This window comes from Maniola jurtina, chromosome 7 (genome assembly GCF_905333055.1).
Source record: "Maniola jurtina chromosome 7, ilManJurt1.1, whole genome shotgun sequence".
Classification (NCBI taxonomy): Eukaryota; Metazoa; Arthropoda; class Insecta; order Lepidoptera; family Nymphalidae; genus Maniola; species Maniola jurtina.
This window is the reverse complement of record NC_060035.1, coordinates 7,081,665-7,108,311: the sequence shown is the minus strand read 5'-3', so window position 1 is coordinate 7,108,311 and position 26,647 is coordinate 7,081,665. Positions and strand designations below refer to the sequence as shown.

The 26,647-nt window shown below is 32.7% G+C and overlaps 1 protein-coding gene across 18 annotated transcripts; it reads left to right on the top strand.

Moving 5' to 3' along the window:
• Positions 1 to 661: 661 nt before the first annotated feature.
• LOC123867224 (protocadherin Fat 1-like) lies at positions 662 to 26,416 on the top strand. Of its 18 annotated transcripts, XM_045909164.1 has the most exons (36): positions 663 to 1,033; positions 1,555 to 1,656; positions 2,058 to 2,242; positions 2,975 to 3,283; positions 3,393 to 3,600; positions 4,030 to 4,200; positions 4,935 to 5,060; positions 5,177 to 5,479; positions 6,095 to 6,262; positions 7,106 to 7,228; positions 8,273 to 8,575; positions 8,963 to 9,136; positions 10,000 to 10,134; positions 10,880 to 11,191; positions 11,316 to 11,495; positions 12,655 to 12,783; positions 12,870 to 13,025; positions 13,098 to 13,226; positions 13,311 to 13,466; positions 13,545 to 13,673; positions 13,760 to 13,915; positions 13,988 to 14,116; positions 14,200 to 14,355; positions 14,432 to 14,560; positions 14,642 to 14,797; positions 14,870 to 14,998; positions 15,081 to 15,236; positions 15,789 to 15,917; positions 16,001 to 16,156; positions 17,175 to 17,315; positions 18,872 to 18,999; positions 20,699 to 21,253; positions 22,302 to 22,490; positions 24,595 to 24,863; positions 25,298 to 25,480; positions 25,575 to 26,416. In XM_045909164.1, exons 1-36 carry the CDS (start codon positions 970 to 972, stop codon positions 26,047 to 26,049), a joined length of 6,798 nt encoding a protein of 2,265 aa, XP_045765120.1. In that variant the 5' UTR covers positions 663 to 969; the 3' UTR covers positions 26,050 to 26,416. The 18 variants fall into 18 exon arrangements, with proteins under 18 accessions (XP_045765125.1, XP_045765124.1, XP_045765120.1 ...); XM_045909169.1 differs by lacking the exons at positions 15,081 to 15,236; positions 15,789 to 15,917 and having other exon boundaries at positions 662 to 1,033; XM_045909168.1 differs by lacking the exons at positions 15,789 to 15,917; positions 16,001 to 16,156 and having other exon boundaries at positions 662 to 1,033.
• Positions 26,417 to 26,647: the final 231 nt, after the last annotated feature.

Sequence of the window (26,647 nt, the reverse complement as noted above, 5' to 3'; positions counted from 1 at the left end):
CCTACTAAGTTTATATTAGGGTTTGAAAGTTTGTAAGTATACAAACTTGTGAAAGTCCTTAACTTTTCAAATTATACCCAGTAGGTATTTGGTATTTTAGTTACAAATAAAGCAATGCGTAATTTCAGCAAATTCCAGTGCCTTACTGATTTTAAAAAATTGTTCTCGAGCAAAGCCAGGGCGGGTCAGATTATTATCACTTGTATATTCTGATATAGTTACCTTTATAAACCAGACTCTGATCGATATTGAGAGCACACCACATTATTCCCAAGGAGACCTATATTTAGGTAATGAAAGGAATCACAATCCTCAGCCTAAAGTCTGACCTGACTGATCAACTAATTATTGAGAATGTATAATTTCCAAATTGGCTCTCGTATAGTCTTGTGGGAGGCTTCGGCCGTGGCTAGTTACCAGCTTATCGGGAATGGCCATGCTGCCAAGCGATCCGTTCCGGTATGGGTTTGGTAAAAACCGCCATACCTCTTCTTAGTTAGCCCGCTTCCATCTAACCGCATCATCACTTACCACCAGGTGAGATAACTATCACGGGTTATCTTATATGGGAAAAAACAAAAGAAATGTTTAAATAAGAAAATGCTACCATTCGAGGTAATTACAATAAATATCTCGTGAAGTATGCGTTGTTATCGCTCATTATTATGTGAAAGATAATGACTTTATCATATTTCCTCGCAAAGATAACAATCGATACATAGCCGGTTAATCATCGTCATCATCATTATCTAAATAAGGACATGATAGTGGACATTCAGTTTTGTTTGCGCCCCTACAATAACTGTTGTGTTTTGATAGACTACATTGAGGTACATTACTACCATTACAGGTACATTTACATTATACGGTAAATTGCCTCGAATAAAAGAATCGAAAATTATTTAACTATATCAACGTAAGAAGTAGTGTTTAGTGCGCTGGTTAACATGAAAATAAATAAATGATAAAATGGAAAACACTTTTCTTTGGTTACTTTTAAGTGGTCTTGTGTCTATGTCAGTACCTGCAAATGGTGAGTACAATTGCTATATCTCGGGATTTTACCGCATTGTTTACCGTTTTTCTTTTCAGACCATTTAAAACCCTCGTATCTTTAGTTTAAAATAGCATAACAAACAACCATTATCCCCCTCACATATACCTATTTAGTTGTTAAATCCTACTATAGATATTGAAAAGTCTTAGCTATAGACATTCTAAACAATAAGGGCCGGCGCACATATGGCGGAGCGCAGCGCAGAGCATTTTTCACAGTCAAAATATTATCGACATTGTCCTCATTGAAATAATACCTAAAATCAATTTTGCATCCGTGCGGATACTCGCGCATCCACGCACAGTCCCGCGCGTGCTCTCTGGTAGAAATTCGCGTAATGTGTCACGCGATTAGAAAACTTCGCGGGCATGCTCTGCGCTGCGTTCCGCCGCGCTCCGCCATAATTTATGTGCGCCGGCCCTAAAAGATTTTGACTTTTAATGTGTTGCAATACAAGATCATACCTAATTACAAAATACTTATTATTTATATTTCAGGCTGTGCAATCGATGGCATAGATTGGTTTGTAGCTGCTTCCGAATCTATACTTGATACATTTAGAGGCAATATTTGGGATAGATCTACATCAAATATTGACGGTCAGTCTTCGCAGTTTTTTCTACAGGGTAGAGGATATTATACGTAAAATCGATGATTGTTAATACAGGACAAATTGGTTATATGTTTCAAACTATTGTTTATTTTAATCATTTTAAAAATAAGTATATCAAAAATTGCGGTACCAACAGGATTCGAACCTGCGTCTCCCCTGGGTATCACGCCCGAAGCGCCTTCGACCAACTAGGCCACTGTTCCTCCTTCTCACGGTCCTTCACGGTCCTTTATCATTATTGTGTTGTATTCGCGAAAAACATCTGTCCATAAAATGTTACAAGAAATGGCTTTGATAACTCTGTAGCATTAGGTTCCTTTCAAGATTCCTTATATAGATATGCTCATTATTTTTGATTTATTATGATATTAAAATTACATTTTACAGGTATACAGGACATAGAATATACAGAGGGACTAAACAATGGACCCTACGTGACTATATCGCATACGGATTCTAGGCTGATCGTTTCTACTAACGATGCATTTAAAAACTATGAGGAATACGAAACAGCGATGTCTATGGGATTTACGATAACTTTTAGATGCACCGGTGGCGGTACAAATCGTTTTGTGAGTGACTGACCAAAACAATCATAATATTTAATTCTAATTCTACTTATTATATTATTAACAAATAACGTAAGGCTTCAAGTAGACGATCCGCAACTGCGCCGATATATTGACATCCAAATCGCGTCGCAACCGCACAACAGCCATGTTGGGCCAGGGCTGGAAAAAACAGCAAAGCAAAAGATTTTTTACTTTTAAGAATGTTTAAAACTTATTTTAATAAAAAACACATTGTAAAACACACTTGTTTCCAACATTTATTCAAAAAATGCCAACCCTGCTAGTAGGTCGAAACACAAAACTGGATTGCGTCGCGATACGAGTTGAATTCGCAATTCAAAAGAAACTGCGATGCAAATTGCGATGCGATTTCACTCCGCAAGGCATCTTGCTTTCATGGTTTGGATAACCAAACAAGTCATTCATTCAGGAATCGTGAACAGGCACTGGAGGTAGTTTTTGCCAGTGCAAGTGTCATGGATCGCAAAAAGATGTTGAACTTCTGTTATTATTAAGTAACGAAGTAACACCGAAAGAATACGCGTTGCAAATCAATTCCGAAGCTTTTGCGAAGCGACTCGTGTGAGTTTTCAGATTTTAACGATGCAACATTGCATCGCAGTTTTGTGTTTTGACCCTTAGTTGCACCATTGTTGCTGAGAGGTTTTGCGTTGTAAAATAAAGTAACGAACACAACAAGAACTCTTCTTACATTCTTCTTCTATTTCTCAGGTGTTTGAAATACGCATCAATGATACAAACAACAACGACCCACAATTCAGACCGTCCAACACTTACGAGTTTATCATTGCACCACCAATACCACCAGGCTTTCTGATCACCAACTGTGTGGATGATATAATTGTCAGAGACATTGATTTAACGACGCAGAGAATTGACTTTGAGCTTTCAGGAAGTACACTATTTCAAATCACGTACGACAATACATCTACTATCCCCAAAGAATTCAAAGCAGCTTTGCGAACTACAACGTTCATCAGATCAATACCTGAGCCAATTATTCTCACTGTAACTGCTACGGTAAATTTCTTCTATTACTTATGTTAAATATGTGATTATTATCACTAATTTCTACGACTTTGTATGTGATTTCTTCATAAAAATGTCTCAATTTACTTAATCTTTCCAGGATGTAGACCGAACTGGCGACCCAAGAAGAACAGCAACCGCCACTGTGAAAGTTGTAGCTGATACCGAGTTTAACTTTCCTGATGAACCAATTTTTTCACTACCCTTTTATTTAGCCACTTATACATCTGAGAATGAACTCATTTTACAAGATACCATTTCTTTGCGTCAAGGTTTTGACGAAGAAGTGGTATTCAGTTTAGAAGGACGTAAGTAATTCGTGTTACAATGCTAATTTTGTTGTACATAATCTCTAATTAGTACAGTATTTTTAGATATGACATTTTAATTTTGATATTGTGTGCAACGTTACGCTTATGCTTTCTACCCTATGTTAAAAAAATATGATGAACCGAAACGTCGAATTCGAAACCAATATTATTCATCAAAATTTGGGTATCGTTTTTAAATTTTGTCTTGTTACGAGTAGTAATTTCAAAAAACTTTAGAGCGTAGATAAATATTTTAACAGTTTATTGGTAATATTATGTAGATAACGTCCCTTTGTTTAATCTGTGAAAAATTATCTTTATTTTATTGTTTTATAAGCACTCTATAACTACTGTACCTACTAGATGACATAAAAAAACTTACCGAATCACAAGCGATCGAATTATCATAACGTATTTTATTTACAGAACATTCGCAGTATTTTGAACTTGCCCCATATGCCAACGAAGTTACTTTTAAGATAAAGGCTCCAGTACCTGTTGAATTGTATAAAGAGGGCCAAATCCTTCTCGTTGTGAAGGCAGAGCGAACATATACAAGCGGTGCCACTGCTACGGTTGTTGTGGAGTTACCTAAAGGTAAAAAATATTTTCAAAAAGCAATAGAGGATAGTCCTCGGAGGTCGACATTTATGGATTTTTACCTTAGGTTAAATTGCCATTTATGATACTGATCAAAAAGCTCAGAATTACTCAGCGTAGAGTAATGGAGAGAGCTTGTTGAAGAGATACGTATCTCTGCAATAAATAGCTTGAGTCGCAGAGATGAAGTGGCAGTGGAGGAGCCACATAACTAAGAAGACTTTAGTACTTTGAAAATCCGAGGTGCTGGAAACGACTCCATACCGAAAAGTGCTATTTTGGAAGACTCCCTCCATACATGGTAATGATAGATAATGGACAATCTCTAGTGAGTTTCTGGGACACATACATACATAATATAAGCCCAAGATCTGTGGCAATCCCTACAAGAGACCAAGAGCATTGGACGTTTGGACTTAGAGAGAACGCTAGCAAATCGTCTGCGTAGTCTTTTTTATTCGTCACCATTTGAATTGCTGTAATGCCACCAACATTGAAACAGATACTTCACGAAAGGGAAAAGTCTATGGCAAGGACTTTGACCTCGAATTTTTGCTAGGTTTTTACTTTCGTGTCGAAAGTTGTTGTTTTATTTACACAAACATAGTTTCAATAACTGCAGACTGTCCTTCTGCTGTTTCCTTTGCATTCAACTTTTACGTATTATCAAGCTATCAGTCTGAATTTAGCATCAAATTGGCATTTTTATAAAAACTGTTTTAAATTTTCAGCTATTGAGCTACAATTCGAAGCTGGGGTATACGAAGGATCTATCGAAGATAATAAATTAAATCTCGAAAATTTAAAACTAAAGCAAGGATATGAAGATACGACTATTACCGTCGACATTATAAGCGGTAAAAATAACTATTAAATTAATATTACTTTACACTATGTATTTTGTAAATCATATAAATATGTTCATAAGGTTTAATTTCTTTTTTCAAACTATAAAATTAGTTCATTCTTTCAGATTATAACTCTTACTTCAAAGCCAGCGTTAGTGGAAATATTATCGCAATATCCATGAACCCCTTAAGTGATAGTATTGTAAAAGGAAACAATTTCATTAACCTACAAGTAACTGCCACTACTGCTTCAAATAGAACTGCCACTACCATAGTTACATTGGAGATAATAAAAGACGATATCACCACCCCTGTCTTCGAAAAAAACCTTTATTCTGGAAGCTACGATCACGCAACTGGGTTAAACCTTGAGCAAATCATTTTAATACAAGGCTTTGATAATACGGTTACTTTTACACTAGAAGGAGGTAAGTGTAAAGTTAGTATGTAATAGCGCAGTGCACATCTGTTTGAAAAATCAATGAAACATTTACTAAAGCGTCTTCATACAATGTAAAGCTTATTATTTTATTCAGATACAAGTTAGCCCTTGACTGCAATCTCACCTGGTGGTAAGTGATGATGGAGTCTAAGATGGATGCGGACTAACCTGGCCACGTAAAAATCCTTGAACTCAAAGGAATACCAAAAATATGTGCCATACTAAAATTTTATCACACACCCAACATGCTATGCTGTTATATGCTACATAAAATTTTATCAATTAATACAATGTTATCTAGTATTGTATTCATCGATAAAAAAAATAACAACAATAATAATGTTTAATTAATTTTTACATAGTGAAGTAGGAAACGATGTTATTATAACAAGAAAGTACGCTATTTTAGAAATAAGGTACTTATTAAATCCATAATAAACTATGATTTGTGCGCGGAAGCCTAAAATCGCTTATCTACCGGTCTGTCTTTGCCAACAGGATGGTAACTAGCCTGCACAGCTGAAACTTCCAACTATATTAGACCTGAGTTACTTAGAACCTCTGAAAAGGTCACACTGCATACCACTATTTATTATTTCAGAGTATTCTACCCTCTTTGAAAAAAAAGAAGACGGACCCAACATCTCGCTGTCTTTGTCGTCTTTACCGGCAGAACTCTTCGCAGAGCGAAACATATTGGTTTCTGTACGTGCCACAAAGCCCAGGACTGTGGGAGCTAACACTGTAGTACAGGTTTCTTTACCTAAAGGTAATAAAAGTTATGATAATAATATTACAATGGCAAAACAACAATTATCAGTAAATTGTGATACAAGAGCAGTAAGTAGGTTTTTCAAACGAGTTGACGTTATAAACTCGAGCTATGGGCGAAGTTTTAGCATCGTCTATTAGTAATAGAATAGAATAGAATATTATCTTATCGCTTTATAATAATATCATACTACATTTTTCAATACCTTTATTTGTGAGAAAATAGAGTAGGTAGACAGTTAGAAGCTAAATCACGCCATATACCTACCTGCCTGTTTTTTGAAAGCGCAATACTGGGAACATGCCAAAAGTAGGAAGTTTATAAAAAACTACTTACTCAAAGAGTTTTTACTTTTTACTAGTTACTCGTATTTTATTGTAATATTTTTACAGATCGGGTGTTGCCTGAAACCAATAGTTTAATTTAAGTAAATAAAAGTTCCACAACAATAGAAAACAACACGGATATTTGTTACTTCGTTGTCTTTATAAAATACATAAAAATCAGAAAATTAACATTGTCGAATTTTGAGGATTATTCAATAAATTAAGTTCAACATCATTATAGTTTTTTCTCTTTTTTGGAACGTCGCTCGCACTCTATGTTGGTGTATTTTACGGCAGTAGATAGTAATATTTCTGCAGTATGAAGAATTAATAATGTTAACCTAGTTTCTTGAAAATTTTTAACTGTCTTTCTTAAAGTTAACTAAAATTAAAGAATTGACTTTCTCAAAGAATTTAGGTTATTTAAATTGAGAACAGAAGTTTTGTTTTTTTTTACTCTCTGATTACTAACTTTTTATGATTACGTTTTCTTTTGCAATAACACTTATTACAGCTAGAGAATTGAGTTTTGAGAAGTTAATATACAAAGGAAACTTGGAAGAGAATATCATTACCCTCGACACAATTGTTTTGAACGTGGGCTACGAATCGGACGTTATCTTCAGCCTCACGGGAGGTAAGACGAAGTCAAACATGATTATAACTTTACCATTTTCTTAAGAGCTCCGTTCATGGAACCGACAATTCGTCGGTGGGTAGAGCCTAAAATAGTGCTCTTCCTACAGATGAAGGAAATATAAGGGATAACATAATCTGTGTGTGTCACTCTTTCCTTCTAACCGCAGCTCATCCCGAGAGAGGCCGGGTGAATAAATTTTCTTTGAGATACAAGTTTTACTAAAAAACCGAAAAGTGAAAATTCAAATTGACGTTTGGGATTACGCCTATTTTTCCCAAAAGAAAACATTTTTTAACAGGGCTCTCTCCGTCACTCGTTTCATACAATCGTAGTTACAATTTCATTTGAATATTAAGCAACCAAACTAATATCTGTGTCTGTGGTGTTTTAGATTTTTCTAAAAATATGTAGCTTTAAAATTACAGGGGCTCAAAGATTTGTATGAAAATTTGAAACCGAATATTTTAACAGAAATCTGGAAAACCACATACATACCTAGATATTAGTTTCTAGAATATGTTTGCAAAATTTCATGGACTTTGGTTGCTTAATATTCAAATGAAATTGGAACTACGATTGTATGAAACGAGTGATGGAGAGAGCCCTCTTAAATTGAAATAATTATAAAGTAAAGTGTGAACTTTCATAATTGTGTGTACAAAATTTTCAGTTTTCAATATATAGATTATTTACGCACGAAGTTGCCTCATTTGCCCTAAAATAGAGATTTTTCAAGGGTCATAACTTTAAAAGAAATCTAATTTTATCAAATTTATTATTTTGACGGCATAGATAATGGACATATAAATTGATATCTGGCATAGTTTTAGATCTATTACTTCAAATAATGCGCGTAAGAAGGGCCACCTTAAGGGCAAGAATTAACTGTACACCAATAGATCCCTGTATTATCAAACTAAATGTGTTCCATCAAAATACTAATTGCACACTAAAATATGCACAGTAAAAAAAACAAACTTGGCTTCTATCAAATGCGTCAAGCAAAACTATTAATTAATAATTTCATAATTATTATTATAGATCATGTGGATTATTTCAATTTAAACATTACGAAGAACAAAATATCACTTGACGTGAAGAAACAGATACCAGAAAATGTTTTAGAAAATAGTTTCTTCGTAATGTTTCTAAGTGCATCTGGTAACAACACGGTAACTTCCTCGGCGACCATCTTGCTGGAGACAATAAAACAAGATACCGTAACACCTGCCTTTTCGAAGTATATCTATGAAGGCACTTACATAAACAGTACTAACATCGATTTTGAAACTATAAGTTTAATACAGGGTTACGATGATACAGTTACCTTTGATTTAGATGGAGGTAAGTAGTGTAACAAATCCTCACATCATGTAATATTGCCACTAGATAAAATATTTATATGACTTTTTGTTTAGGTGTATATGACTCTTATTTTTTTCTTTGTTTCTCTATAAAGTGAATATACATAGGTTAATTTTAATGCATTACAACCTGCCTTTATTTTCCATTTTTATTTCACCGTAAGGGGTTTTTGTTGTTTCAAACACATAAAATGTATTTAGTAAAAAAAGTTATCAAACATAGAAAGTAATTTAACCCAATAGTTATGCCAAATATAGTTGTAATTTATTCAATTCCTATAAATACATCTATTAATTCAATTTATAATTTAAAAATAAGATAATATCTATATCTTGATTTCAATAATGGGTACCTAACAATTTTCAGAACATGCAAGGTATTTCTCGATAAATTCTGCTGAAAACCGAGTCATGCTGACACTAAAATCTACCATACCGGAAGATCTGATATTTAAAGAAAAGGTTTTGCTATTCAGTGTGAAGGCCGAGAAACCTAGGACTGTCGGAGCTAATGCCGCTATTTCACTCAGATTCCCACAAGGTAGTTATGAGTGGTAAAGTATAACTTCATATCGAGCATCATAATTCTTTAGCATATCATTGACAAATGCATTTTACTCTGCTAACATAACTCAGTTATCTTTAATACTTGCTATCATTCTCGTATTTTGTGAAGCAAAATAAACTTTTGTGCTTTTGAACTAAAACTACTTTAAACCGATATTTTTTTAATAAAAAGTAGATATTTTTAATCAATATTTTAGTCCCCGATAGTCAAAAGTACTTTGTTTTTTCCCAGTTGAAATTAGTAGATAAAAGACCCCGTAATATGAGTAGGTACCTACCGCATACAAGAGTTTTGGCTGTATTTATAATGCATAGCAGGAATATTATTCTTATTTTCTCTATACCCTTCAACTTATGCATGAAGCTTATGCCAGAAGTAGCTGCGGTAAACAACCAAAAAAGCTTTAATTTACTTCAATTAAAATACCTTATTCAATTAGCCACGCCACAAACTGAGATAGATTGAACCGGGCGTCAGTTTAGGTATGCTGATCGCTATTATTGTACCCTCTATCCGTCTAAGCCTGACTGACGTTGATGTAGGGACTCCAGTGCGTATCATTGCAGGGTTTCAGGGATTTATCCGTGCATTAGCATTTTAACCCAATAAACTGGTGCGACAGATAAAATATTAGGTGCCAATATTTTGGTATGCTACAATTTATTCTTGATGTTTGTTTTTAATGAAATTTATTTAAATAACCTATTTTTCGAATATAATATTTTGATTGTTTCAAACTATTATTGTTTTATATTTTAATCAACTCAAGGGATACTAATAATAATATACTTATTGATTAAAAACTTGATTTAGATATACCTACTTTAAAATTACAGATTTAACCGAACCTGTTACTCTGCGATTTTCACAAAATACCTATCGTGGTCTATTAAAAGATGACAAATTGACTGTGGACAACATTGTTCTTCAATCAGGATTTACAACAGAAACTAAATTTTTGCTAAGTGGAGGTAAGGATAGTGGAAAGTATATCTCAGAACTTCAGTATAATAAAAATTTGTAAAATATAGTACATTACATACATTTTTTATTTGTCAGTCAGTCAAATAAAAAACAGAGGATCATGTGTTTAACCTGTATGTACATATTATGACCGTTCCTAAGTTCGCTCGTAATTACTCAACGGCTCAACCGATTTTGATAAGTAATATGTCATAATATTCATCTTGATAGCGCAAGTGCCACTACACACACATATAAAATTCTTGAAAAGTCAAAAGGGCTGAGAAGTATGCAGTGTTTGAATTTTTAGAAAACTTTTTAAATTACTTGTTTATGTGTGTGTGAGTGTATGTGTAATGTGGATGTATCTTAATATAAGTTAAATAAAATTAAGTTAAGTATAAATAAATATTAGGTGGCACGTCACCGAAAGCGTCCAACAAAATATAACAGTCTAACTCCTAATTTGTTATTGCATAACTTCGGTAACTAACCGAATGGCATCACTATATTTTTATGTGCTGAATCTCAATGATAGGCACTATTGAAGGAATGTATGCTTTTCTCAGTTTAACAATACTTGTAACAAGTAAATAACTCTACTATGTAAAATCTTATTCATTTTACTATTCATTATTTCATTTTTTATGATCTAGGGAAAATATAACTATTCATGTACAAATAGTTGTTCCAAATAACAGTTCGATATTGAGAATTTCTACCTTACAATAATATCATATATTATTTTTTCAGATTCCGTTGAAAATTTTACGATCTCTAATAGCAATAATGTGATTTCAATAGAATTATCAGACACTGTGTCATTGGAAGATCTTAAAAAGAATAAATATATAGTCCTTGAAATAGAGGCAACAAGGGAAAGAGCTGTACCAGTAATATCTACATTGATAGTTGATATACCAGCCGATACTCCAGTTACTATACCAGTATTTGAGAAAGCTTTTTATACTGGAACTTATACGAAAGACAGTGGACTAGAATTCACAGAATTAATAGCCTTAAAATTGGGATTCGATAAAACAGTGACCTTTACATTAGAAGGAGGTAGGCTTGCTTTTATTATTATTAATTTTCGTAAAATATTTATATAATATATAGGTACTAAAATAAAATTAACTCACGTGTTTTTATTTATTTCTATAAATTTTGGATTCTTTTTTTGTTACAGATAATGCACAGTGGTTTTCTGTATTACAAGATGAAAATTTAGTCTCTTTAATTTCTAACGACCAAAATCCATTACCAGATGAAGTCCTTTTAGAAAACCAGCACTTGCTCTTTACCATTATAGCCCAAAAACCTGACACTATTGGTGGACGAGCGGCGATATCTATCACATTAATAAAAGGTATTTGGTCTTCACTTTAAGTAGAAAAATAATAATTTAATTGCACTACTTGACCTAAACCCACAAATAAGTAACGCTTCTTCATTACTTAAATAGTTCATTTTTAACGAGCAAAACTAGACGGATAAGTGGCACGTTGGGTTTAATAAATCTTATCGTTACCTAGTATAAAACAAGTCGCTTTTCGCCGTCTGTGATCCGTCTCTATGTTCGCTTAGATCTTTTAAACTACGCAACGGATTTTAAGATAGTGATCCAAGAAGAAGGTTTATACGTAGATATAGTTCAAGTTGCGGAAGAAATCAAGCCAACTGAGAGCATTCATCGAAAATGCTGTCTTATTCTTTTGAAATAAAACAAAATACTCACATTGACACCACATTAGTACCTAAATTGCACCTGTGCAAATCTAGAGCAGATCGTTAGTAGGCTATGTAGTATGTACGATAGATACATGTGAGCAAGTTGCAGCAAACTTACGAAAATTGCATCTTCGAGACGAGAAACTCTCTTCATATACCTAAATTGTGAATTTACTTTTATAAATGGCTGAAAACATAACTCTTAGATTTCAACTAAAATATTACTTGCTAGTAAACTAGACCAATACTAATATTAATTTACAGTTAGCAAATTAAAATACCAACGGAAATATTTGAATCGAACATTTTGGTGCCGACATTAAAAGTGAAATCGGGAGCTAATGCTAGTATCTATTATATTTGAAATCAAGAAGCATGTCATACCAGTAAAAAAGCTTATAATATACAGATAATAACCTACAGGTCTTTCGTCCTTTCAATTGTCTCCATATCACGTCGATTGATTGGTCGTGTGCTTAGTTAGGGCGTGAACGAAGGACAAAGAAACAAAAAAACACAAATTCAAATTCAAAATATTTTTATTCAATGAAGCTTTTACAAGTGCTTTTGAATCGTCAAAATAATGCCGAACCAGTGGTATTTTCATTAACACACTTTCGCATGTATAATAAAAGTATGATGTTTTTATAATATTGTGTGTTGTTTTCTTTCTGAATAATTATGTATATTTACTCAGTAATATCTAGTATTATAATTGATAGCCATTTAATAAATAAAACGAAATAAAAAATTGTTAATAATATGTACCTACTTATAATGTTTTTTATCATTTACAGATTCTGATATTGATACCAGTGCATCCTTTGATAAAGTTCTATATAACGGGAATCTCAAAGGTGGCGTTATATCTCACGAAACTATTAGATTGACAGGTTTTACTGGTTCAAACATTAATATTACTGGAGGTAATTATGATTACTATTAAAAGAGTTATTTAATAAATGGCTTACAATTTTATACAAGAATAGTTAATATTTTGTACATTTTTCAGAACTTGCGACTTCATTCAAAGCAAACGCCGCCAACGATTACGTCACAGTAGTCGTAGGTTTTTCAGCAGTCTTTCCTGAAAACCTAACTTATATAGTGCTTACTTTACAAGCAGACAGCGCTAATGCAGTTCTTATTATAGATGTGACGCCTTCAGGTACATTAACATAAGTTTGTTTATTTTAAATTTTATCATCCTATACTTATGACATTTTTAATCAATTTACAGATTCTGACATTGATACAAGTGTATCGTTTGATAAAATTCTATATAACGGGAATCTCAAAGGTGGCGTTATATCTCACGAAATAATTAGATTGACAGGTTTTACTGGTTCAAACATCAATATCACTGGAGGTAAATTATAATTATTGTAAGAGTTATTTCATAAATTGCTTGCAATTATTTATAAAAAAAAATAACTTTGTAGACATTTTTCAGAACTTGCAACGTCATTTGAAGCAAATGCAGCTAACGGTTACGTTATAGTAGACGTAATCTATTCAGCAGTATTTCCTGAAAACCTTACTTATATAGTGCTTACTTTACAAGCAGACAGCGCTAATGCATATCTAATTATAGATGTGACGCCTTCAGGTACATATTACATAAGTAGTGTAAAGTTTATTTAAATCTTAATATCTCATACTGATAACATTTTTTATCAATTTACAGATTCTGACATTGATACCAGTGTATCGTTTGATAAAATTCTATATAATGGGAATCTCAAAGGTGGCGTTATATCTCACGAAACTATTAGATTGACAGGTTTTACTGGTTCAAACATAAATATTACTGGAGGTTATTATGATTACTATTAAAAGAGTTATTTAATAAATGGCTTACAATCTTATACAAGAATAATTAAAATTTTGTACATTTTTTAGAACTTGCGACTTCATTCAAAGCAAACGCCGCCAACGGTTACGTCACAGTAGTCGTAGGTTCTTCAGCAGTCTTTCCTGAAAACCTAACTTATATAGTACTTACTTTACAAGCAGACAGCGCCAATGCAGTTCTAATTATAGATGTGACGCCTTCAGGTACATTAACATAAGTTTGTTTATTTTAAATCTTATCATCCTATACTTATGACATTTTTAATCAATTTACAGATTCTGACATTGATACCAGTGTATCGTTTGATAAAATTCTATATAACGGGAATCTCAAAAGTGGCGTTATATCTCACGAAACCATTAGACTGACAGGTTTTACTGGTTCAACTATCAATATTACTGGAGGTAAATTATAATTATTGTAAGAGTTATTTCATAAATTGCTTGCAATCATTTATAAAAAAAATAACTTTTTAGCCATTTTTCAGAACTTGCGACGTTATTCGAAGCAAACTTAGCCAACGGTTACGTTACAGTAGACGTAATCTTATCAGCAGTCTTTCCTGAAAACCTAACTCATATAGTGCTTAATTTACAAGCAGATAGCGCCAATGCATTTCTAATTATATATGTGACGCCTTCAGGTACAAATTACATAAGTGTAAAGTTTATTTGCATCTGAATATTCCATACTTATAACGTTTTTTTATCAATTTACAGATTCTGATATTGATACCAGTGTATCGTTTGATAAAGTTCTATATAACGGGAATCTCAAAAGTGGCGTTTTATCTCACGAAACCATTAGACTGACAGGTTTTACTGGTTCAACTATCAATATTACTGGAGGTTATTATGATTAAGAGTTATTTTATGAAATACGACTTACAATTCTATACAAGAATAACTAACATTATGTACATTTTTCAGAACTTGCAACTTTATTCGAAGCAAATGCCGCCAACAGTTATGTCACAGTAGTCGTAAGCTTTTCAGCAGTCTTTCCTGAAAACCTAACTTATATAGTGCTTACTTTACAAGCAGATAGCGCCAATGCAGTTCTAATTATAGCTGTTACACCTTCAGGTACACTAGTGTAAAGTTTATTTTATTTAATCTTACTATCCCATACTTATAATGTTTTTAATCAATTTACAGATTCTGACATTAATACCAGTGTATCGTTTGATAAAGTTCTATATAACGGGAATCTCAAAGGTGACGTTATATCTCACGAAACTATTAGATTGACAGGTTTTACTGGTCCAAACATCAATATCACTGGAGGTAATTATAATTATTGTAAAGTTATTTCATAAATAATTTATCATGTTATATCAAAATAACTAACTTTTTAGACATTTTTCAGAACTTGCAACGTTATTTGAAGCAAACATAGCCAACGGTTACGTTACAGTAGACGTAATCTTATCAGCAGTCTTTCCTGAAAACCTAACTCATATAGTGCTTACCTTACAAGCAGACAGTGCTAATGCAGTTCTAATTTTAGATGTCACGCCTTCAGGTACATAAGTAAAGTTTATTTTCAATACAGATGCTCATAAAATACACTTTCAATGCTAAAAAACAATGGCTTGTAAGTTAAATTTACAACACTAGTGCAATTTTTTAAAGATTTTTAAACTGAAGCCTTTTTAAATTCGGTAAATCTATAACTAATTATTATTTCAAAAAAGTTTTCTAGCAAAAGTTTTATTATTCACATGGAGCATTTTAGTAAGTACAGCTATTTTGAAATTTTAGCAAAGTATTTTGTGTATTGTTTTCCTTTTTTACTTGAGTATGAGTGATTCAAGTATGGATTCAAATAATGAGGAAGAAAACAAAATGAAATTAACTCCCCCCCTATATTTTGAATGAAGCGCAAATCGCAAAAAATATTCTTTTGGTTTTTAAAACTTTATTTACCTGTTTTCTCACATTTGTATTGAAAAACGTCGTATGATGCACTGACGATAAGGTTAAACTTACCGCTCTCGTATAACAATAATATAAAGTATTAAGTTCATCTTATTTTCCCATAGCCATATTTGTAACGTTTTTAATCAATTTACAGATTCTGACATTGATACCAGTGTATCGTTTGATAAAGTTCTATACAACGGGAATCTCAAAGGTAGCGTTATATCTCACGAAACTATTAGATTGACAGGTTTTACTGGTTCAAACATCAATATCACTGAAGGTAATTATAATTATTGTAAAAGTTATTTCATAAATAACTTATAATCTTATATCAAAATAATTAACTTTTTAGTCATTTTTCAGAACTTGCAACGTTATTCGAAGCAAACGTAGCCAACGGTTACGTTACAGTAGACGTAATCTTATCAGCAGTCTTTCCTGAAAACCTAACTTATATAGTGCTTACTTTACAAGCAGACAGCGCCTATGCAGTTCTAATCTTAGATGTGATGCCTTCAGGTAAATAAGTGTAGTTGAATATAAAATTAATACTTATATACAGATACTTATATAATAGATTTTATACAGTGTTATCTATTTTTTGGTAGGTAGGTACACAAGTTTTCAGGTTTAAAAGAAACTACTTTTCGTTACTTCAGGAAATATTATGAAAAGGATAGCACTAACTTTTAGACTTGTTAATTTAGTTCAGAAATGTTTCGCTATTTTGTTCATTAATAAGCAATAAATTTTGTGATAAATATTTCTATACTAAAATCCGATTTAGATGCTAAATCGACTAACAACTTTATCTAAAACTAATCATCTATACTCAAAACAATTTTATTGATCGATATCACGACGATTTAATAGTATCGTTATTTAATTAGTTTATAGCAAAAACTAAAATATTTTGTAGTTATTAAAACTAGTTTTTGGCGTATTCAAAAGAGCTTTTTAGTAAGATTGGACATTGATCCGCTTTAGTGGGCACGCATTTTTTTCAAAATGCGTGGCCTAGCAAAATTAGGTATAGCTTATGCATGATTATGCTGATTGTTATGGAAGAGCGGTATCGTCTGACACAGAATTAGTTCTCCTACTCCTAACAGAAGGCTCCAAAGCTCCAACCTCTTAGAGATACTGTAAACATAATTAGTGTCTTGAAATACAATACCAGTTACAATTTTTTATTTCAAAAATAATGTTTTGTATCGAAAGTCATCATTCTAAAATTTAAGAGCTAGCAAACAAAATAGGGTAATTATTTATTACACTTCTGATCAAAATACGTTTTTTTAATCCGGACGTATTTGATCCACTGAATACAAATCTGAATTTATTTCCAAGCTAAACGACCCAAAACTGCGCTAAAATTCAAAACGTTTTAATTACAATGAAGTTTCAGAAGCTTTCATTCAGTTTTTTGCTCCTCCTGTAAATTTTTATTTCGGGCAATAGGTACACTGTTTTGCTAGCCAGCTCAGCTGCTCAGTTAAGGTGTTATTTCAAGTTATTTATTGTTATTGCTACCCAGATGCCAGCCTCCCAATAGTTTCGTTCGGCTCACCATCATATTTTCTATGGGCTGATATAAATCAAACTGGCTCGGTCGGAAGGGTAAAAGCTACTGTGAGCAATGGAGAATCTGTGCTGTATTCTATTACTGTAGTAGGTGGTAAGTCTTATTCTAAAATCATTCGCCGCATTGAGAATTTCCCCATTTTGGAAGTAGTGAAAGATTTATGTCGCAATCTAAAGTAACTGTCCAAATATTATTTATAATATTTTTATTTATCGTTGTAATTAATATTCTCGTGTATAAATAATTAAAAACCAACTTGCAATCTTTTTGCCTTTTTGTTTGTCTGTTTTTTTGCTTACAACTTTTAAATTTCTTAGTGGATTTCAATGAAATCTACTAAGTTTCTTCTTCTTTACACAGCATACAAAAAAAAAAACAACTTCATCATCCAGAATAGGAATACATCTTATTACATGATCAACATCATTCATAATATTTTACGAAAAAGGTGATTACATAAAAATTTATATGGATAATATAATACAAATTGTGTTGGTCTGTCTGTTACCTTTTTACGGCTCATCCGCTCTACCAATTTCGACGTTTAGTATATCCCGCAGACACGTACACAATTACCTACTTTATATCCTGAAAAATCAAACAGTTCTCACGGAATTTTTAAAAACCTAAATCTTCGCGGATGAAAGAAACATTCGCATTTTCTTAGTTCCTTTATGGGTCAGCCCATTTGTGCGAAGCTGGGGCAAGTCAACTTGTCTATTAAATTCTTGCGGTGTTCTTACTGTTCAGCCTTGAGTATAATAAGATTCTTTGCTAAAATAAAAACAAAGGCGTTTATGTTACAAATAACAAACAATACATTACGCTATTTAGCAAACTACCAAAAACATAAATGCTTGAACTTTATAATTATTGTTTTAACAAGTATTTTATTACTAATAAAAAAGTGGCACTTAGTAAGTAGGAATTATTTACCCCAAATAAATAAGCTGTTGTCATAGACCATACCCATAGGCTGTTGTAAACAAAAACATAGTTAATTAATCCGTTGAAGAAAATTTTAAGTAGGTAACTACCTACATATTGTGCTGTTTGTAATAGAGATAAGATAAATTCCTAAGTATAGTCGATTTATAAGGTATACGCTGCATTTTTCTTCCAAGAAATGGAGGTACAAAGTATTCCTATTTAATCTTCAATATAAAAAACAAGATTATCTAAGTACCTACTCATAATAAACTCCAGTCATGATCATCCAAAATATAACCATAATATTATAACATTTTTTATTTAAAGCTTTTACCTTGTCTTAAAAATAATAAAATTTAACAGGTGATGAAGTAAGAATCATTAATAATGTCCCGTAATTTTCCTGGCTTTTGATCTGTCCCCAAATTATTTTCAATTTAGTATTTTCGCTGTTTATTTATTATCCCAAATGGTATGAAAAAAATTTTGCTATTTTCTAACTTACTTATTAAACAAATTAATAATTAACCTTGCCCCTGTCATACTGCCATTTATTCCTATGTTTCACATGAAAGCATTACCAGTTCATATTATTACCTATTTATTAAAAGTAGAGACGTAATAGGAAGTTGACATTTTAGTCATGATTCACATAATTCACACACATTTAGTCACATAATTTAAATAGGTTTAGATACAAAACAAAAAATATTTTTCAGATCTTCAAGAGCGTGTTTCGATTAATGCCGAGGGTGAAATTCTATTATTGATCTCATTAGATAAGGGAATATATAATTTCAAAGTTATTGCAACGGCTGAAACTAGTCAAGTATCTGCGACAGCTCAGGTGAGTTTGAAATCTAATATCCCCACCAAGCGTGGCTGTTTCGGACTAAAATCCCATAAAAATTGAGATGTTATCTGAAAAACCGGTCAAGAGCAAGTCAGGCTCGCTCACGTAGGGTTCCGTATGTGGTATCATCGTACAAGAAATAAAACTTTTTGTTTTTTTTTTATATTTTTATAGCGGCCGTTAAGAATTTTTTATTATTTGTTGTTATAGCGAAAATAGAAATACACATTCTGTGAAAATTTCAACTTTCTGCCTATTACGGTTGACGAGATACAGGCTGACAGACAGACGGACGGACGGACATCGGAGGCTTAGTAATAGGGGCAGGTTAGCACCTTTGTGATACGGAACCCTAAAAATTAATAAAAAAACATCTCCAGATTTAGCCGATTTCCACTTTACATTTTACGCACACACCGACCCGATACACATACAATTGTTAACAGGGCTCTCTCCGTTATTTACTCCATACAATCGTAGTTCCAATTTCATTAGAATATTAAGCAACCAAAGTCCATATTTTAGAAACTAATATCTGTGCCTCTGGTGTTTTAGATTTTTCTAAAAATATGTAGTTTTTAAATTACAAGGGTTCAAAGATTTGTATGTGAATTTTTAAGACATCGTAACTTTGAAACCGAATATTTTAACAGAAATTTGGAAAACTACAGGCATAGATATTAGTTTCTAGAATATGTCTGCAAAGTTTCATGGACTTTGGTTGCTTAATATTCAAATGAAATTGGAATTACATTTGTATGGAGCGAGTGACGGAGAGGCCCCTCTTAAGCGTGTCTGGCAGGAAGTTGCCACGATATCTACTAAGTGTCTGGCAATGCATGTTGTGATTTCTAATACTATTCAGAAGAAAATATTAAAAAAATTGACTGTATACTTTGACGTAAGACTTTTTACACCTTCGTTACCTGTTATCTCCCAAAGCCATCATGATCCAAACTTCATAGTCGCTGATCGTTTCTTCCCGTGTTCTGGACAATACGCAGATAATCTTTCAGCTTTTATAAAATAACGAAGCTCTGGCACTCAATGGCTCTTAGTCCAGTATAGTGAGGTAATTTTAACCATCTTTCACGCAACTGGACCTAAGTGGCATACTAATTAATTATACATTTAAATATTAACACTACGCCTTTGTTTATTTGGAGGTAATTAAAGATCCTTCAACTTTGATTTAATAAAACCTGTTCAGTTGTGTTTAACTGTGTTTATATGTACAGAAAAATTACATTCAAAATAGTATGAGAGAGAATAGTCCAGTTTCGGCAAAACCTGCACTAGACAAGTTACTTATATAATTTACACACAACAAGTTAATTATTTAAATTAGATTTTTTTTTTTAATCGGATAATGCCCGGCATGCTTGCATTGCTATTTGCGCTACTTATTGTAAGTTGATGGTACCTACCTACTACGTCAGAAACCATCACGGAAATGTCAACAGCAACTGTACAAAGTTTCAACTCAATCAGATGAACGATGCGCGAACACTAGGTAGGACATAGGCAACGAACAGACAAACAGTAATTTTTATTTAAAAAGGTGTACACTATTTACCTCGTTTTGAACATTTTTCAAATGCCTGTTACACCACTATTTTTAAAACACTACAGAATAAAAAATGTTCCCATATGAATTATTGAAAATTTTAATATTCCTTGTCTTCATCTTCAGGTGATTTTGCGAGTAGATGCTTTGCCAGAATGCAGCACGGAAGCTGGCCTTCCACCGTTAATCATTTTAGAGAGAGTTGAAGAAGAGCCACACCTTAACTTAATCGTACTAAACCAAACCCAAAATGAAGATTGTTGGTACACAATAACAAGCATCTGGCCCGAAGATCAATCATGGCTGTACGTGGATAATAGAGGCTTGCATGCTAGGGCCATTGACCGAGAACACAAATCAATTGCCTTTATGATATTATCTCAGATTCAAGTAGAGCTCATACTTCACTGTGACAATGATGACGAGAGAGGCATTGTCAAGCGATCATTAGCTACAGAAACTAGATCAGTACTAGATCCTTATACCTACGGCTCTAGTAACTGGGTTCTTGCTGATACAATTACGTACAATGCCAGGCGGAGCGTGGTGAATCTAATCGTCGAAGATATTAACGACAATCCGCCGATATTTGTAGGAAAGGAGGACGAACCAATTTATGTAGGATACCCCATACCTGAACTCGAGAACACTATATTGCCACGAGCTTTGATTGAATTAAAGGTAAACTGATAAGAAAAGTATTTAGATAAATTAAGACATCTAAGTACAACAGCTGAATAGTTTTCCATGTAAGTTAGCGTAAAACGTACTAGTTTTGCCAAAAAAAAAGCATTAAATCATACAAAAGTATGTCAAAAAATTAAAAAAAACAAAAATGTATTCGTAATGTAAACAAAGCCAAATTTTCACGGCTCTTAACCTCCTTTGGTGGCAATGCAAATAATATAAGTAATACGCGTCTGTTAGTGTAAATATTTACAATTCTGCTCATAAATCTGCTTTGTGGTGTCAAAATATGTACAAACTTTCTTATGAATACCTACTGTAAGTTCACTAAAATATTATTTGAATTTGAACGAGCAAGGAACGAAAAATAAAGCTGCATGCCACCATTGTGCTCAGAATACAAAACTTAGACCTATTTAAACTTTTCGGAAAACAGCGCCAAGACAAAAGTATTTCAATGTCCTTGATAATTCGTGCAAAAAATGCAAAATACTTGATTTTGTTCATCATATATGTATATTTTAATTTTATTCATTTAATACTACTTAATGCTGGATACTTTGTCTGCATTGATTTAGAATTTCGAAAATCCTGAAACTGAAACTCTTTGATTTCCCGAGGTAAAAATAGTCATTTCGATGTCCTAAATGCAAGCTGTTCTATATCAAATTCCATTAAAATCAGATAGGCTGTAGTAACTAAGATAGGTATTATCTTTAGGTTCATATGTTGGGCGGTTTATACTAATGGCTTATCGCTTATACGACATGTTCAATGTCTGACTATAATGTATGAGTCATTTAACTGTTGTTTAACTGTTAGAAAAAATTTGGTTGGCATCGATTGGATGCGAACGACCGTGGATAGTCAACGTTGGTGCTACTTCAAAATGGCATATGTCCAACAGTGGACGCATAATGGCTGCTGATGAAGAATATATTAACTTATGTTAATATATTCTGTATTGTAACTCTTACATAAAATATTCGTATTGTAAGCATTAATTATTAAGTAATTGTAATTATTAAGTATTTGTATTCAGGCAACAGATGCTGATATAGGAGAAAACGCAGCTTTAATATACTGGAGCGAAGAGGAAAATCTAGCCATTGCGGCGACCACGGGCTACGTACATGTCCAGAATAACGCATTACTAACTGATAACTCCCGCCTCACGGTATATGCTATCGATCAAAATGGCAAAGGGTTAAACGGCACTTTGGATATTGTGGTAAAATATTGTTTACTTAATTAATATTGCACAACTTCCACTCAAATAGAAATAAATAATGCGAATATGCATTTATAACGCCAGTCAACGCATAATAATTCTTAGTTCGCTTGAACCCCTCTAATCTTAAGTATTAACAGAACTTTATGTCATGGTTTTCCCCAAATAAGTTGTGAAAAAGATAGCACTACTTTTAATTTAGTCAATGTAGTAATTTAGTTTAGATATTTCATACAGCCGAATCAAAAAGATAATTATTATTTAATAAGTTACCCAACATTCCTATTTCTAAAAAACTGTGTTAGGGAATAAGATTCATTTCACATTATAAACATATTATTATTAAATTATTACAACAATTTTTATAAGATTGTTTTTAACAACTTTTTGTTTATCTTTGTAAATAATTACTAGTCCATATATTACGATACGATAATTTGTATATTAGATGTATTTGAAAACTTCAAGGATTTATCAATTTATCACACATCGAATATGCAAAAGTATGCAAGTTATATCAACACAATATAATAAATAACTGATAATTGCGCAGCTATTGCGCGTTCACAAAATATAGTCAATTTGAATTAAAGTCTAGATAAAAGTTAGTCAATTTCTCTTGAATGAAATTTTAACAAAGCCAGAATATTCACATTTCAAATGTCCTACCTATGTACCTAAACTGGACCAGTTTCTAGCGGTATAGTCACATAAGCTAACAAAATTATAATCTTTTAAAAGTTAAGAATCTTGTTTTATGCTAAAAGATTCTAAACATAATATGCGTCACTGTGACCCCGAACGGACCCAAAAAAATATTGTAATCTTAAGTTAAAATTATTCTGAGACGGACGTGGTCAAAGGCAAAAGATATTAAAAAGCCAGGAAAACTTTGACATGGTTTAACAAAGAGAATGTGTAGTAGAGTTGCGATAGCATCGTAGAAAGTTAATGCTGATCGCACATTGCAAATGTTTGATAAATACCTAATATTATGACGTTTGAAGTCATCAAAGAAATTATATAGATCAAGCATGCATTTCTACTAGCGAAAAAAGACTTTCTTGATTCGTCTCTATTTCTGTTATATTAATGAACTTAGTTCAATATTGACTGTAAGAATTGGAAAAATTACGCGAATTGTAGGAAGTTAGTCAATGTGGGTAGGTATTACATGGAAAAGTCAGTATGTAATACGTGAGAAGCGTGTATAAGAATGTAACCAAAATGGCAATCTGTGGACCGAATAAACAAAAGCCACAGAAGTTGATAGGATTAAAGTGTTGTCTTTATCAGTATGTTTGCTAAGACGTATACGCTATTCTTCATATGAAATAAAATAAACATATGACATCGTAATCACGGTGAATATCTAATCACCTTCTTTTTCAAAATCAATCACAAATATGATAGATACTATAAGGATATTTGATATCTATGCATTAAACTGGAGTGACACTATCCAAATATGAAACAAAGTTATTAAAAAAATATATATATATATTTATTTATTTAAACATCTTTATTGTTACAAAATTACAAAAACAGAATAAATAATACACTTAATATTATACAAAGGGCAAAACAATCACTAGAGTGATCTCTCCCAGGTAACCCGTATTTATGAACTTAAAGAACTGTAAGATGGTAACTGTAAGAAAATATGTGTTCAAATCCAATAAATATTGTTTAAAAAAGTTAACCTGCTGACCTTAACTGTTTACATAAATTATTTATTTACTGCCAAGTCAAAAACATGTATGACACGTGTTTTAAAAACAAATAATGTATCTGATGTTTAAATGCACCTTTAGCATTGCCAACCCGTTTTTGAAGCAACTTGATTTTCACTGTTTTGGCACTGAATGACGCTTGAGCGTCATGTGAGCGTACTCGGAACTAAATGTTAGTGTTGTGATATCTGTCAACATAGTGTCAGCACGAAGACCATTTGGCTAAAAGTGTCAATAAATTTTATTCCCAGTACGCTCGGTGGGGCGTTTCGAATCAGCACAAGAAAGAACAGCAGTCGTACACTAACTCTTCCACCGTACTTATTTATGTCCATCTCAGTGACTTTTTGTAGTAAATTGTCATTTTGCAGGTCAAATTATTGGAAAGAAATCAAATAGCAGTAATAACAGTTCGGAATGCTTTCTTACATGATGAAAATTCCATTTTGAGTAACCTGAGCAAGTTGGTTGGTTACGATGTCAAAATATTAAGAACAGTCGTAATCTCTGATATTAATGAAGAAACCGAAGAGCCTTCAAGAAGAAAACGAGAAACAGCGAACACATCTGGTGCATCTTTGCAATTATTTGTGTACGGTATATCCGGAAGCCAACTAGTCAGTGTTGACAAACTAACGAGGTAATAATCAGGTGTATCTTCTCACTTATTCGATAAGTCAAGTGTTTAGGCATTTTAAAATAATTCCTTGTTTAATTTTTTTAGTATCTAAATACTTACCTACTATTTGATAGGTACAGTTGAATTTGTGTTCTAAAAAAGAAAAAAAAATGCATGGAACATTAAACAAATGATGTTGTTGCAAATATATATGTCAGATTGATTCGTTTTGTTAATAACTAGCTAGTGCCCAGCACGTGCTGCAAGGCAACTCGCGAGCCACTTATCATACGTTGATGATACTATATTAGAACCTTGACGGAAGTGTCAACGACAAATGTACAAAGTTTCAACTCATTCAAATGAAAGATGCGCGAACGCATAGGTAATAAACAGACAGACAGACAAGCATAAATATTTTTAATATAAAAACGCTAACCTCATTTTCATTTCAGTGATTTAGATAACGTAGTTTCGGCAAACTCAGTCCGAGTTACATCGTTAGAAGATCATCTGGAAGGCCTAGAGATATGCTCAGTTCCAGGACAACACACCGCATTGTTAGCCGCAACTATAACTCTAGCTGTGGTACTTTTTATACTAATTGTAGCAGCCACTATATGGTTTTTACTAGAATGGTAATTTAAGTCACTATGTTATATAACTTTTATTCCTACAATATTAATTTACATAGAATGTTTTAATTTAACTTTTTTTATTCGTATGTCACAGGAGAAAGAAGCAAAACTATGAAAAATTTAGTGATGCAAACAGCTTGACTACTAGTATTGAAACCGAGCCGATTCCTAAAGTTGAAACCCCACCCAAACCAAGACTTGATATTGAGGAACTCAAAAGAAGCGAAAGGAGACTGCAAGAAATGCTTGACGCTCCACTTCCGGAAATAACAGTTCACCCTCCAAAGAATGAGACAAACAAAGTAGAAGAAGATGAATCTATCACAAAAGCACAAGAAACTTTAATCAATATTACAGCTGATCCTCAACAACCAATCATAATACAATCGATCGATAAACTGAAAGATAATACTGATGATTTGGGCGAAGATGAATACGGTGAAGTGACAGTAACAACACCAAGGAAATCTGTAGTCACTTTTAATGAAAACGTTGAAAAAATTATACATTTAGAATACGATATTGATGAAACTCCATCAGAGCCCGATACTGAAGTCTACAGGTTTTGATGTTTCGTTTAGTTTAAAATAAATGTTATGGTAATTAGCTTTATAAAACGGATATCTCTTTGGAATAAAATATCCTTAGAGATTTTTTCCCTGAACGTCTGTTATCGGTTATACAATTTGACTAAAAAACGAAACTTGCATGGGTAGCTCTTTCAAGTCGCTGCCCTCTTTATGAGGGAACCCGAGATAAGATCATGCATCCGTATAAAATTATGGCGTGCTTCGCTTAAAATCTAAGTGAATATCAAAGTAGGTGGTTGAGTATTGACACTGAATGCTTGCAGTATTGAACTTTTGAGAATATAATTAAGACCTAATCCTTTGTAAAATTATACCAATATGCAAAATGATAATCATATTAAAAATACTCATTTTACAATGTTTTTACAATTTACTGAGCCCGATCCCTATAGTAAAATATAATAGGTTACATAGTAGTAGGGAGAAATTACCTACTGGTTTTAAACTCAACATTTTTACAGTGACCCACTTTGCACTACCATCCACCACACTACCCTGTACACTGTGGTAGAGTGATGAAATGGTAGTGCAAAGGGTGTTTTAAAGTATAAGTTTATTTCCGTGAAGTACTATTTAC

Coding starts and splice junctions, on each gene's coding strand:
- LOC123867224 (XM_045909164.1), top strand. CDS start 970: ATGGAAAACACTTTTCTTTGGTTACTTTTAAGTGGTCTTGTGTCTATG. Junction 1,034..1,554: donor TATGTCAGTACCTGCAAATG/GTGAGTACAATT, acceptor TTTATATTTCAG/GCTGTGCAATCGATGGCATA. Junction 11,496..12,654: donor ATCTATCACATTAATAAAAG/GTATTTGGTCTT, acceptor TATCATTTACAG/ATTCTGATATTGATACCAGT.